This window comes from Hemitrygon akajei, chromosome 19 (assembly GCF_048418815.1).
Source record: "Hemitrygon akajei chromosome 19, sHemAka1.3, whole genome shotgun sequence".
Classification (NCBI taxonomy): Eukaryota; Metazoa; Chordata; class Chondrichthyes; order Myliobatiformes; family Dasyatidae; genus Hemitrygon; species Hemitrygon akajei.
The window spans coordinates 12455068-12470627 of NC_133142.1; the positions used below are offsets into that span (position 1 = coordinate 12455068).

Sequence of the window (15560 nt, forward strand, 5' to 3'; positions counted from 1 at the left end):
CTATTCAATCTTTCCTTATAAGTCAGGTCCTTCTCGGCAACGTCCTTCTAAATTTTCTTTGTACTCTTTCAACCTTATTTACATCTTTACTGTAGGTAGGTGACCAAAACTGCACATGATACTCCAAATTAGGCCTCACCAATGTTCTATACAACTTCAACGAAACATTGCATCTCCTGTACTCAATACTCTGTTGTAATCTCATCTTGTAAGCAACGTGCCCATGCACAGAAGCTGATGGCTACAGAGCAGGGTCATTGGACAGTAGGTAACAGTAGAGAATAAGTACATGCTGAAGAGACAGCTTGAGTGTTAACTCAAAGGAAAGCCTGTAATATGAGCATGTAGACTTGTTCAAGGGGTTGTCCTTGTGCTATTGTTAGGGAGTGGCTGCAGAAAATGACAATTTTCTCCAGTAGACTGAAATTCAGATCAGGCTTTCTGCTTTTTCTTGAGTTGGGAGTTAGCAAGGTTTCACTAGGTGTCCACCAGTAATATCATAGCTGATCAGAAATAGTCATTTTTAAGTTTCCATATTTATTTGAAAATGACCCCTGTTATGACTGCAGTTTAGTTAACTTTATGTCTAGAATCAGTTTGGGAGCATGAATGAAGATTATTTCTCCCACTGGAAATTTCAAATTGCATCACACATGGTTTATAGTAGTCACTTGAATCTCTTATTTCAGAGACCACAACAGAGTGGATGTGTCTCACATATTGATTCCTTAAATCATCAGCAACACACAAAATGCTGTGGAAGCTCAGCAGATCAGGCAGCGTCTATGCAGATGAATAGTCGATGTATCGGGCCAAGATACTTCTTCAGAACTGAGAAGGAAGGGGGAAAGATGCCAGAATAAAAAGCTAGGGGAGGGGAAAGAGACTAGCTCGACATTGACTGTTTGTTCATTTCCAAAGATGCTGCCTGATCTGCTGAGTTCCTCCAGCATTTTGTATGTGTTGATTTGGATTTCCAGCATCTACAGACTTCCTCATGTTTATGATAGGTGAAGCCAGGTGAATGGGAAAGGTCAAGAGATGGAGAAGAAGGAATCTGATTGGAGAGGAGAGTGGACCATAGAAGAAAGGGAAGGGGGAGGGGACCTAGGAGCAGTAATAGGCAGGTGAGAAGAAGTACAAGGTCAGAGTGGGTAATAGAGGAAGGTGGGGGTGGGATTTGTTTACTAAAAGGTGAAATTGATATTCATGCCATCGGGTTGGAGGGTACCCAGATGGAATATAAGGTATTGCTACTCCACCCTGAGGGTGGCCTCATCTTGGACCAAGAGGAGGCCATGGACCAAAACATTGAAACAGGGTTGAGAATGGGAATTAAAATGTTTGGCCACCAGGAAGTGGTGGTTGGTGCGGAGGTGCTCGACAAAGCAGTCCTCCAATTTACAACAGGTCTTATCAATGTAGAGAAGTCCACGTCTAGGCACTCCAAGCACAGTAGACAATGTCCTCCCATAAGTGAGGAAGGAAGGGGTGAAATTGGTCCTTTTCCATATCTGTAGTGTCTGTTTGTTTTGGCTGAAGTGTTGAGCCTTCATTTTTGAATTCCTCCACACGGAATTAGAAACCTATGCCAATGTGATGAACTAAAATAGCACAACTGCAGTGTTGTAAATAATTAAACTTTAAATGGAAAGTAAGGTTTCTTCCGGGATTTACATCAGCCAATGTATTAATGATTGAAGGAAGTAAAGTCATCTCGCATATCCCATCAGACAGAGAGTGCAGAGTATGTAAAGATGAACTTCCTTACTTGAAAAGTTGCTGCTTCAGATAGCCTATAAGAAAAATACTTACCATGCATTTAATTCTTCTACAGAATTTCTAAGTTTTCTTTATACTTGAACATTGCTTCTCTCTAACACAGGAGTTACCAACCTTTTTTAATGCCATGCACCAATACGATTAAGTAAGGGCACTGTGGACCCCAGGTTTGGAACCCCTGCTCTGATAAGACAGAATGAAAGTGTTCTTGCAATTTAGAGCATTGTTAACTTTCACCTGCTTTGTGTGGCATTGGGGAAAGGAAAGAGGGTTGATTTTAGGAATGACGGACTGGGAAGGGGAGGTGTAGCAGTCAATGAAAGGAGATTGAAGGGATCATTTCAATGTTAGGATAGAATATTGGGGCTGAGGAAGGCCATGATGCAGATTGTTGTTTGAGATGAGTGTAGTGAGGCAGAGGATGAAGAAGAGAACTACAGAAACAGGCAAGAGAAATGCTGATTAAACAAAGATGCATGTTGTTGCAGCCAAACAAAGCCCATGCTGGAGATTTAGAGTTGTCAGTAGCTCCCTTCTGTACACAGCATAGGAAACGGTCTTCCCTGTACAGCATCCAACTTACACACATCATGTCCCAGGCCAGTCTTGCATTAAAAGATTTCTGGATAAGATTTATTTCTTGAGTCTTCCAAAAGACACAGTGGCCGGATTAAGATTCAGTGATGAACACTGTTGGCTTGTTACTGACTAACAGATTAATTTAAATTTGCCCCACAGTGATCCACTCAGTAGAGACTCCCAGGAGTCACTGAAAGGGACTCTTCTAGAAGAGGCACATCAAAACGTTCATAACCCACAACCTTCCGAGTAGGATCCTTGACAGTCAGCTTCTGAAAGAGCTGGGTATGGCACCTGTAAAAAGCTGCCAGTTAACTTGTTATTGGGAATGGGAGGAGAGCCATAACGTAGGGATAAGAACCTGCTCTTTTTTTTTACCTCAAACATTTAAATTTTATAGAGAAGGCTATAACTGGAGGTGTGGGAACTGGATTAACTGGGGTTACCTGAAATGAGGGAAGACATCCAAAGGTTAATCTGCAATCTTGGGTCTTCACATTAGTCTGAGGATGTTAACTGCAGGCTGTTTGACAGAGCCACCGGGTGGCTGAAGCATAAACATGTAGCACCTGCCGTGCTCAAAGTGTCACAAACCCTTGTTCGATGTCGGAATCTCTTAGTCAGCAGAGATTGCCAAAAAGAAAAATGCCATTGGGCCTTAAAAAAGAATTTGGCGGGACATGCTGGACCTTAAGTTATATAGTCAACATCCTGGTTTGAAGGTTTTCAATGCAAATCTTCACCACATCAATCTGTCTTCACGTTGTTCAAACTGCCAGTTCTGTGGTTGTGGTTGATTATTACCTGAAGCAGGTTAACCAGCAATGTTCTCAGCTGGGTAATAGAATACAAAATCATTCCTAGGAGGTTAAAAAATTGCAGCACAGCTTGTAAGAAGTACTGCCAAAGCAGATTTTCGTCCAAGAAATGTAACCTTCTGTACAAAATAATGATTTTTTTATTGTATTCATTCAAATGAGATACCAGCTTTTTCACATACTTTGTTGTTTTAGTGAAGTGCTTCAATAATTGCATGCATTGAATTGTGCTTAATGTGTTATAATTGTTCTGTAAGAAAAAATTTTCACTGCCTGCTGCGCCACTGCATTTAGGGCAGCAGTGAAGATTCTCCAACTATAATGGTGTTCATCATGTCAGTAGCTTCAGCTTGGTTTCCACTTCTGTCAGTCATACAAGTCCTCAGTGGAGACCCAGGAATACCATCGCACTCAGGTGTAGAAGGTTTTTTCATATTTGTTTCTGTATCAGTTTTGTTTTACCAGTCCGTGTTGTTAGCCCTGAGCTGAAGCCACGAACCTGGAGGATCAGTGAACCACTTTTAGACTGGTCTCTACTCTTTGACCTGTATGGCATAGGTGACCCCTACCAAGAGCCAAAACATCAATCCCAGACTCCAGCCAACTTCACTCTCTGGGAAATTGAGGCACACAAACCTCCAAACCACCACATGGTTGTGGTCCTCTTGGAGATCTGTAAAAAAATGTGACCTTTAATCAGCAAGAAGTTGAATAATTGACTTGCTAGTTAGGGAAGAATTATTGGTCAAACTACAAAGAAAACAGTAAATTGTGCTGTGGAATTGTTACTGTCCATCTAGATCAGTGGTTCCCAACCTTTTTTTTAATGCCTTGGACCAATAGGTCAAGGGGTCAGTGGATTCCTAGTTAGGAACCCCTAATCTAGATAGAACCTTAGAAATGATTGACTTGAAGGGGCCATGTCAGCAGAAATCCAGCAATCTTTCTTTAGAAGGATGATGTTCTGATAATATGAATGCCTAAGTTCAAAAGTTCAAATATTATTATCAAAGTACATATATGTCACCATTTACAACCCTGAGATGTATTTCCTTGTGGGCAATCACAGGAAGTACAAGATACACAAAAGAAACAAAGAAAGACCACACCCAACAAGACAAACAAAACAAAACAAACAAACAAACAAACAAATAAATAAATAATAAAGGTCAAGAACATGAGTTGTAGAATCCTTGAAAGTGAGTCCATAAGTTGTGGGAACATTTCAATGATGGGGCAAGTGAAGTTATCCCCTCTGGTTGAAGAGTCTGGTGGTTGAACTGTTCCTGAACCTGGTGGTGAGAGTCCTGAGGCTCCTGTACTTTCTTCCTGGTGGCAGCAGTGAGAAAAGAGCATGGCCTTGGGTGGTGGGGGTCCAGAGTTTAACTGATAGGCTGTGTTTGCTGTATATGAGGAAGGACTGAAGGTGCAGTGTAGGTATATTTCAATGATGCAGAATGGTAGGGAAATTATAACCAGAGCTCCACGGATGATCAAAAAGAGAGAATAAAACAGAGTAGGAAAACAAAAATTGTGCCAGGTCATTTATACTGGAGAGGACCAGGCTAAAGACACAAAGTTCAAGAGGCAAAAAGGAGTGGGACCTATCAGAGCAGAAAACAGCATCATCATGGGGACAGAGAACACAGAAAAAAAAGAACTAGATTTGAACTTCATCAAGGATGCAGATGTTGTTGGATACCCAGAAAAAGATGTAGCTGAGAGAGTAGATGGGCGAAAAATTGAAAGGAGGAAGAACAAGAGGGATTCGCTACATTTAAGGTCGATCAGTTACCTGGTCCAGATTATATGCATCATTTGAAATAAGGGAGAAAATTACAGGTGTCCAGCACATAAGCTCCTAACATAGTGAATGTTCAATGAAAAATAAAAATTTAGCCTATCATCTGCAGACTAGCCTGCTTAACTTAGTGGTAGGGAAAAGTCTGAAAAAGATAATCAGAAAAAGAACTTGCAATCACTTAGACAAATGTGGATTGCTTCAAGAAAGGATTTGTTTATGGCAAATCAAGTCTAATTAAATGTATGGAGTTTTTAAATTGCACAGAAAGAGAATGCATCTCATATGATAAATATGGTTTTCCAAAGGTGGTCAATTAATATAATGAGTTTGTTATCAAGAGTGATGCCTGTGGAGTAGAAGAGGCCATAGAAGCATAGATATAAAATTGGTTATGACAGAAGTTGCAGTGCAGTGATAAAGGGTTATTTTTCAGACTGGTGGAGTTCACCAGGGATTGCTACCAGTACCACTGTTTTTCTTTATGACTTGGACTAGAGTGTAGGGGGTATATTTCCAAACTTGCAGCTGTCATGAAGCCTGTAGTCATGGCAACCTGTCAGCATGATAGAAGTAGTCTGAGGAGACAGTGTGGTGGAACGGGTGAACAGGTGACCACTGTTCCTTCTAAGCTGTGCGGGGAGCATGGCCACACAGTAACAGAAATGCCCCCATGCACGTAGCCTTTGTTGCCGCACAGCTGGATTTAGACGTGGCTAGGGAAAGTTTATGAAACGTGAAAGATTTTCTTTGTTGTGCTGTACTTCATTATACCCTTAAATTAATAAATAAAATCAAAAGTATGTGATTTTTCAATTCTTGTTCTAAATATTCGTGTTATGCATATTACAAAAAAAAACATTTAGAATACAATGCAGTTTTCAGGCCGTGTAAAAATGGCTTGCTCAGAGAAATGGCTGGTCCGCACAACTGTAAAAAAATGTAAGAAAACACCGTTTGATCACAGTGCTCAAGCAGTCACACTTTGAGAAGGCTGTAAAACTTTGGAAAGGGCTTTGATGATATTCATCGAAAGGATTCCAGGAATAAAGGATTGTAGTTGCTTGGACACATTGGTGAAGTTGGGGTTGTTCTGCGGGGAGGATTATGAAGGGGTCTGACGGTGGTTTTTAATATTATGTTGGATATTCAATGCCACCATTAAGTGCATCTTCCAATTGGGAGAGAGTACAGAAAGCAAAAGGATTGGCAAAACAGCCATAGGTCATATGGTGAAGGATATTTTACACAGTGCATGAGACAAGACTGATAACAAGCATAAAAAGGAAATCCAAAAATATTTTCTTAGCATGCATGAACACGAAAAGGGATGGCACCAAACAGAGGAAAAGACGTAGGGATCAAGACAGACAGACAGACATACTTTATTGATCCTGAGAGAAATTGGGTTTCGTTACAGCCACACCAACCAAGAATAGTGAAGAAATATAGCAATATAAAACCATAAACAATTAAATAATAATATGTTAATCATGCCAAGTGGAAATAAGTCCAGGACCAGCCTATTGGCTCAGGGTGTCTGACACTCCAAGGGAGAAGTTGTAAAGTTTGATGGCCACAGGTAGGAATGACTTCCTATGACGCTCAGTGTTACATCTCGGTGGAATGAGTCTCTGGCTGAATGTACTCCTCTGCCTAACCAGTACATTATGGAGTGGATGGGAGTCATTGTCCAAGATGGCATGCAACTTGGACAGCATCCTCTTTTCAGACACCACCGTCAGAGAGTCCAGTTCCACCCCAACAACATCACGGGCCTTTCGAATGAGTTTGTTGATTCTGTTAGTGTCTGCTACCCTCAGCCTGCTGCCCCAGCACACAACAGCAAACATGATAGCACTGGCCACCACAGCCTCGTAGAACGTCCTCAGCATCGTCTGGCAGATGTTAAAGGACCTCAGTCTCCTCAGGAAATAGAGGCAGCTGTGACCCTTCTTGTAGTCAGCCTCAGTGTTCTTTGACCAGTCCAGTTTATTGTCCATTTGTATCCCCAGGTATTTGTAATCCTCCACCATGTCCACACTGACACCGGAAACAGGGGTCACCGGTGACTTAGCCCTCCTCAGGTCCACCACCAGCTCCTTAGTCTTTTTCACATTAAGCTGCAGATGATTCTGCTCGCACCATGTGACAAAGTTTCCCACCGTAGCCCTGTACTCAGCCTCATCTCCCTTGCTGATGTATCCAACTATGGCAGAGTCATCAGAAAGCTTCTGAAGATGGCAAAACTCTGTGTTGTAGTTGAAGTCCGAGGTGTAGATGGTGAAGAGAAAGGGAGACAGGACAGTGCCCTGTGGAGCCCCAGTGCTGCTGACCACTCTGTCTGACACACAGTGTTGCAAGCGCACGTACTGTGGTCTGCCAGTCAGGTAATCAATAATCCATGACACCAGGGAAGCATCCACCTGCATCCCTGTCAGATTCTCACCCAGCAGAGCAGGGCGGATGTTGTTGAACGCACTGGAGAAGTAAAAAAACATGACCCTCACAGTGCTCGCCGGCTTGTCCAGGTGGGCGTAGACACGGTTCAGCAGGTAGACGATGGCATCCTCAACTCCTAGTCGGGGCTGGAGGGGATCTACGTGTGGCCTAACCATAGGCCAGAGCTGCTCTAGAACAAGTCTCTCCAGGGTCTTCATGATGTGGGAGGTCAATGCCACCAATCTGTAGTCATTAGAGCCACTGGAGCGTGGCGTCTTCGGTACAGGGACGAGGCAGGACGTCTTCCACAGCACAGGAACCCTCTGGAGACTCAGGCTCAGGTTGAAGACAAGGTGAAGTACTCCACATAGCTGGGGGGCATAGGCTTTGAGCATCCTGGGGCTGACACCATCTGGGCCCGCAGCCTTGCTTGGATGGAGATGGAGAGGATAAAGATAAAAAGAACTGGATTTGAACATCCTTGGTCTTCACCGAGGATGCAGATGTTACTGGACAACCAGAGAATGAAGATGTAGCGGAGACACTGGATGGGCTAAAACTTGAAAAGAGGAAGTACTAGGGGCATTAGCTGCACTTAAAGTGGACCAGTTACCTTGTCCAGATAGCATGCATCATTTGTACTAAGGGAGGAAAGGAAAAAAGGGTGTAAAATCACTTGCAAGGTGAAGAGGAGAGGTGTTGGACTGGTTGCACTGCTCTGAAATATTAAGTCAATACAACTCAGTGGCTCCTTGCCTTTTTTCAGTGTATTAACAGTACACAAACAGTGCCGTTAGTTCTTTTTGGGCCAAACTTTGGTCGGATATTATTTGTGCCCTTATTTAATCTGAAACCTTTCTTGAGTGGTCTCCCAGTGGAAGCTGATCTTGTTTGGAGTTTTCACGTTGAGGGGAAGTGATGCAGACTCTTCAAGATTCTCATTTTGGAAGGGAAGACCTTCAGAGCTGGTAGAGCAAATTCAACCATTTCTGTAGCTACTACTTAGGGCGACTACTTTTGCTGCTAGTATCACCTGTCAGTGTGTCCTTTTGTCTTTGTGTTGAGCAATATTATGTGGATTTCAATATTATATGGATTCCATGACATTCAGGAAGAGCAAAAGACAAAGTACATTTATTATCAAAGTACGTATGCAGGATACAATTCTGAGACTCATCATCCCAAAGGCAATCACAAAGCAAAGAAACACCATGGAACCCGTTCAAGAAAATATCAAACGCCCAGCACATGAAAAAAGAGCAAATTGCGCAAATGGCAAAAAAGCGAGTGAACATCACATAGAAGATCAAACATCAAAGCAGAAGTCCAGTAGCATTCAGTTTATTTCAGTTCAGCACCGTGCTGCTAGTCCACAGGGCTACTCTTTGTTGAAGTACCCCAGTCCACATCGATCGCCTCGATCAAATCACTCAAAAGCAGCAAATAAAAGGAGTAACCAGAGTCCAGGAACAGATGCAACAGGAACCTCAAAGACACCTGAAACACGTTCACAGACTTACCATGCGGGTCCCAAGACTCCAGCACTTTTCTACAGCAACGGATAGCGAGCGGGGGAGAAAGTCTAGTCAAACACAGGCAGAAGGCACCAAACACCTACCCCTTCTCCGCTCTTATCCTTGCCAACCTCAAGCTTGCTCAACGCCTCAGTTGGAGAGAAGCAATGGAGTCGAACATGGGCTCGCGCCCAGTATCCACGCTGCATATTCCACACCAAGCTCCCACCAGATCCCTCAATCAGCCCAAAGACACACCTTCAAAACGTAAATCACAGGTTCTAATCGCTTGCAGTTTAGTAGTAGAATCATATTTGAAAGAAGTAGTAAAAGAAGTAGTTCTGTGAACTGTCTGCAGGACACCACCATTGGTTCTGTTGTCTGCTGGTGCCATCTTGAAAAGAGATCAGCAGATATTGAAATGGAAAATAGGATCAGGAACAAACTATTTAGACCCTAAAATGTTATCAACTATTTTGGCTGATTATCAATATTTAGTAACTTCTTTCAGCTTTCTCTCCCTTTTCCCTCAATCTCTACAAACCTCAGAACAATATCTAATTCTGCCTTGAATATACATTCAGAAACTGTACACTTGTGGTCTTCTGCTGTAGTCCTTACACTTCAGGGTTCAATATGCTTGTCTGCACACCACTGTAATAACACGTGGTTAGTTGAGTTACTGTCACCTTCCTGTCAGCTTAAACCAGTCTGGCCATTCTCCTCTGACCTTTCTCATTAACAAGGCATTTTTTGCCAACAGAAATGCTGCTCGCTAGATGTTTCTTTTTGGGGGGTTTTTTGCACCGTTCTCTGTAAACTCTGGAGACTGTTGTGTGTAAGAATCCCAGGAGATCTGCAGGTTCTGAGGTACTCAAACCACCCCAATCTGACACCAACAATCATTCCACTGTCAGTCACTTGGATCTCATTTCTTCCCCATTCTGATGTTTAGTCTGAACACCAGCTGAACCTCTTGACCATGTCTGCATGCTTTTATGCACTGAGTTGCTGCCACATGATGGCTGATTAGATATCTGTGTTCATGAGCAGGTGTAGGTGTGTACCTCATAAAGTGACCACTGAGTGAACTTAATGACTTGGCTTTTGATAATAGTGCATTCAGTAGATTCACCACTCTGCAGAAGAAGAACTTTTGCATTGCAGTTTTTAACTTAGTCTTTTCACTGTCTTATCCTTAGACTCCCCAACCATCAGGGACACCTTGCATATAATCAGCCCAGTGTCGACAGAATTTTGACAAGTTCTGTGAGATCCCCAACTGTGAAATAAAAATTCTCTGACGAGCATAAGCAAAGTGGCAAATATTACCAGGGATACAGCAGGGCTGCCTTGTCACCTAGTTCAGGAGAGCCTGTTGTCACCTGTCATCATTGCTCCAGGGAGTATTGATCAGGGAGAGACAGGTGGAAGGTCATGTCTGCATGCTGACTCGCAGGAACACTGTGTTTACTTAGGTTGCAAGGTAGTGACTTCCTCCAGGAACCCTGTTGACTATCTTTAATGCAGTGAACAAGAATCTATAGTCTGCAAGAAAAGATGTTGGGCTCAATTATTCAGATGCGTTCTTAATTAGGAAATACATTTGGATTCCTATCAGATACTTTAGCATGACTGTTTAAAACATGTTTCAGAAATGAATATGCATTTTCTGGACATATAAAATTGTATTTTAAGACATAAATAAACAAGCAATGGAATTGTATTGAGAATGGGAATTTGCTGTCAGCTTTATTACAATTAATTTAATTATGCTACCTAACAGTACAGATGCTTCTCTAATACATAATTTATAAAGTGATGTATTTCAAGTTATTTGTTTGAATTGTCTAGAGGCTGGCATTGAATATTAACACAAAGCAATATAACTCTGATGTTGGAAATCAGAAATGAACAAAATGCTCAGCAGCTCACAAGCATCTTTGGGGAGAGTTCATTCCAACTCATTGCTTTGAACAGATCTGGAAAGAAGTAAAAAGTTTTTAGTGATGAGACAGGAAGGAAAAGAGGAAATATACATGCAACTGATTTCCCAGTTACCACCCATTTGAACTCTACTTCCCATTCCTACTCTGACTTGTCAGTTCATGGCCTCCTCTTCTGCTATGATGAGGCCACATTCAGGTTGGAGGAGCATCACTTTATATTCCATCTGTGTAGCCTCCAGCCTGATGGCATGAAGATCGATTTCTCAAACTTCTGGTAATTGCCCCCTTCCTCTCTCCTTCACCATTCCCCATTCCTGTTTCCCTTTCACAGCTCCTCTCCTTACCTGCCTATCACTTCCCTCTGGTGCTCCTCCTCTTTCCCTTTCTTCCATGGTCTACTGTCCTTTCCTATCAGACGCCCTCTTGTCCAGCCCTTTATCTCTTTAACCAGTCAACTTCCCAGCTCATTACTTCACTCCCTCCTGCTGTCCCGGTTTCACCTATCACCTCCACCTTGCACTTCTTCCTCCCCTCCTCCCATCTTATTCTGAGTTCTCCCCTTCCTTTCCAGTCCTGAAGAAGAGTCCCGGCCCGAAACATCAACTGTTTACTCCTTTCCATAGATGCTGCCTGACCTGCTGAGTTCCTCCGGCATTTTGTCTGTGTTGTATATGCAGTCTGTGCTGGGCTGAAAGGCAGAAGATGCCAAATGGTAAAAGTATTGAGGCACTTCATGGCCAACCAGAAAGGAGAGAGATCGATGGGAGAAGTAATCATCTTCAAGTTGAAGTTCAAGTATAATTGTCATTCTACCGTACAATGATGCAGTTAAATGCAACTGTGTTGCTCCGGGGCTAAGGTGTAAAACACATAGCATATGTAAGAGAGCAAGCACTAAAACGATATCAGTAAAGTACAGTCACACAAAAAATATATATGCCAGGACCCTGAGTCCAGGAATGTTGTAGCAGTCTGCAGTCCACCACAACATAGCTTGTCTTCTGCTAAGCAAACACTGGGGGGCAGCAGAGACTCCAGCTTGGATACCACAAGCATGCTGTCTTTGGTGGTGCGCACTGACTCCAATGCTTTTCTCCTGGGCAGCTGTAAACTGTCATCACAGCAGCTTGAGGCCTATCCTCGCTATGACCAAGGCTGCACAACTCCCCGCCGTCTGCCAATGTCAGTGAATCAGACTTGCAGCATTCCGTAATAACAATGTGGGTCTTCTGATCACAAGAAAAGTGACTGAGATAATCACTCACTGATAGACTGCAATTTCACGTTGACTCCTCCGATGCCTCTCTGATGCAGGCAGCAGCGCAATCCAGCTCCTTCAGATTCTCTGCCAACAAAAAGCTCGCTCTTGGGGTAGTCCCGCTGTTCTTTCAGCTCTTAATGTCCAGCAGGGTCTTACAATCATAGAAAATACATTTAGAAAGAGCAATAACACCTTTGTTCGACCCCATAGAAACTGCTACAATCAAACATGCTGCCATCTTACCATAGAAAGAAAGAAACGAGAAATTGCCTTTCAACTCACAAGAGAGCATAGGCCATCAGCTTTTTGCTGTTGGATGTTTCTGTAGCAGGCAACTTCTTTTATACGAGGTCGAGTTGCTAGCTCAGCGCTCAACCCAGCACGGATGGGAGCCAGCTGGATTCAAACTCGGGACCTTCCACCCCTTGGTCCAGCGCTGATGTCACTACGCCACCAGCTGGCCATCTTAACATAAGTCCAGATTAATTTCAAAAGGTGCTGTACACTGGTCAACAAAATAAAGGCCTTTGGGGAAGTTCTGTGCAATTGGGAGTCAGTGGCAGATGGTGGTACAGGAGATGCACCAAGTGTGGCATAATGGGAGCCGATTAGAGGTAGCTGCAGATATGAGATACCATACAATGCAGCAAGGCAAGAATAGATTCCATACCATCACAGTCAACACCATCACCCAGGCACCAACTTTACATGTGTACTATTGCCACCCACACAGGCTCTTTAACAGAGGCAGCAGAAATTTCCATCATGATTATAGCGCAAAAATTAAAATTTTGATTTGTTAGTGAGGGCAGAATTTGCCTTACAAGAATAACAACATCAGCTGGTGCATGGAAATGTCAGGTTCACCACCTTGTGTCGTGACTGGAAAAGGCCAGTCCAATTTGTACCTGACACGATTTAATCTGGAAATGGTCTCCAGTGCAATTTCCTCAGAGTAAAATCAAAATAGGATTGTGGACCAGAGTAGGAACTATGTTTTCCATTTGAGAGGCTGAAGTAATTTCCCTTTTTCAAGATTATTTCTGTTTTGTTTTGTGGGGTTTTTTTCCCAGAAATTTTAAGTTTTTTTAGTATTTGTAGATATAAATTTATTTTTTAAAATAGTTGTATTTAACGCTTTGCTTCTTTTTTAATCTTTGTTAAATCTGTTTGAGCGAAAAGCCATGACAGCTTTGGTTGTAAAAGTGGAGCAGAGAGGTTCCTAAGGAGTTCATTGAGAACTATTTGACTTGTGTTGCCCATGGCAGCTGGTTTAAGGCTTTCCACACGGCTGCAAGGCCACCTTGACCAGCGAAGTTAACCTTTCAGATCTGAAGACATGAAGTTAAGATAAATGAGGAATGCAAAGTCTGGTTGGCTGAGCCCGCTTGGAAAAATTTCAGACCGATGCCATTGATTTATGTGAATCATTCCAGGAACGAAAGGGTTGACATATGAGGTGCATTTGGTGGCTGTACTCACTGAAGTTTAGAAGAATAAGGGGGAACCTCAGTAAAACCTGTTGAATGTTGAACTGCTTGGGTAGAGTGGATGTGCAGAGGATGTTTCCAATAGTTGGAGAGACTAGGACTAGAGGGCACAGCCTCAGAATAAAAGGACATCCCTTTAGAACAGAGATGAGGAGGGATTCCTTTAGCCAGAGGATGGTGAATCTATGGAACTCATTGCCACAGATGGCTGTGGAAGTCAAGTCATTGGGTATACTGTATTTAATGCAAGATTGGATCTTGATTCATACGGGCATCAAAGGTTGTGGGGAGGAGGTAAGAGAATGGGATTGATTAGGGGCAGCACCATAGCATAGTGGTTAGCACAATACTTTACAGTATGGGTGACCCAGGTTCAATTCCTACTGCTGCATGTGAGGAGTTTGTATGTTCTCCCCATGACCGCATAGGTTTCCTTTGAGTGCTCCAGTTTCCTCCCACAGTCCAATGAACTTTGGGCTCCAGGAGATGGAGTATTTATCAAATTCTCTGATTTCCTCCCACAATCCAAACACCTACCGGTTGGTAGGTTAATTGGTCATTGTAAATTGTCCTGTGATTAGGCTAGGATTAAATCGGTGGATTGCTGGGGAGCATGGCTCAAATGGTCATAAAGGCCTATTCCACACTGTATCTCAATAAATAAATAAAAGGGATTATAAATCTGCCATGATAAAATGGCAGAGCAGCTTTAATGGGTATTTGGCCTAATTCTACTGCTTTGGCTTATGGTCTTATGGAAACTATTTGCTTGAAAGAAATTTAATTAGGTCAATCTTATCTTTATTTACAAATGTGATTAACCTATTCAGAACAGGAACAAACTTAATGATCCACTGAGAAAATTCAAAGAATGTTTTCCTCTTTTGCCATTTTTAACAGCTAACTCAGAAGCAGATTTAATATCACTGGCATACATTGTGAAATTTGCTGTTCTGTGGCAGCAGTACATTGCAATTCCCAGTAATAAAAACTATAAATTATAATAAGCATTGTACATATCAAAAATAAATTAGGTAGTGCAAAAAGAAGGGAAAAAATTCCAAGGAAGCATTCATGGGTTCATTGTCCATTCTGAAATATAATGGCAGAGGGGATGAAGCTGTTCCTGAAATGTTGAGTGTGTATCTTCAGGCTCCCGTACCTCCTCCCTGATGGTAACAATGTGAAGAGGGCATGTCCTGAATGATGGGGTTCTTAATGATGGATGCCATCTTTTAGAGGCATCATCTTTTGAAGCTGTTCTGGATTCTGGGCAGAATAGAGTCCGTGATGGAGCTGGCAGAATAGAGTCCGTGATGGAGCTGGCAGAGTTTACAGCTTTCTGCGGCTTGTTCTGATCCAGTGCAGTGGCCTCTCCAGAGGACGGTGATGCAACTGGTCAGAATGCTCCCCACAGTACACCTTTAGAACTTTGTGAGTGCCTTTGGTGACGTACCAATTCTCCTCAAGCTCCTGATGAAATATATATGTGGGCTTGCTTTCTCTCTCTTCCAGCCTCCAGACAAGGACATTGGTCTACCCCGCCAGGTTGGTAACAAGACTGAGTGTGGGCTGTTGGGATTTATCTTGGACTTGAAGCAAGACTACCAAGCCGTCCGTGATATAACACCAGAAGAGAAGCTCTACAAAGTCTACACCTTCAACTCCGAGAGGAAGTCCATGAGTACTGTAATCAAAATGCCAGATGGAAGTTTCCGGATGTACAGTAAAGGAGCCTCAGAAATTGTCCTAAAAAAGTATGTAAAATAATATAGAACTTTGCAAATAAAATGTTTTGCATGATTCATTTGTGTAATTTTTGTAGTAATTGTGTGTTTGTACTACTATTCTAGAAGTCACCATAATTATCCCTGAAAAATGTAAAGAGTTTCAATACTAACAGTGTAATCTTTTGATGGAATCG

General features: G+C 42.5%; 1 protein-coding gene across 18 annotated transcripts in view; it reads left to right on the forward strand.

Annotated features, from left to right (window-relative positions):
* Window positions 1–15560, forward strand: part of atp2b2 (ATPase plasma membrane Ca2+ transporting 2) — an 889877-nt gene that overhangs the window by 768259 nt on the left and 106058 nt on the right. For all 18 annotated transcript variants that reach the window (XM_073072083.1, XM_073072084.1, XM_073072085.1 and 15 more), the window contains one exon: window positions 15152–15393. In XM_073072083.1, coding sequence (XP_072928184.1) covers window positions 15152–15393 — 242 coding nt within the window. The remainder of the gene's footprint in view (window positions 1–15151; window positions 15394–15560) is intronic.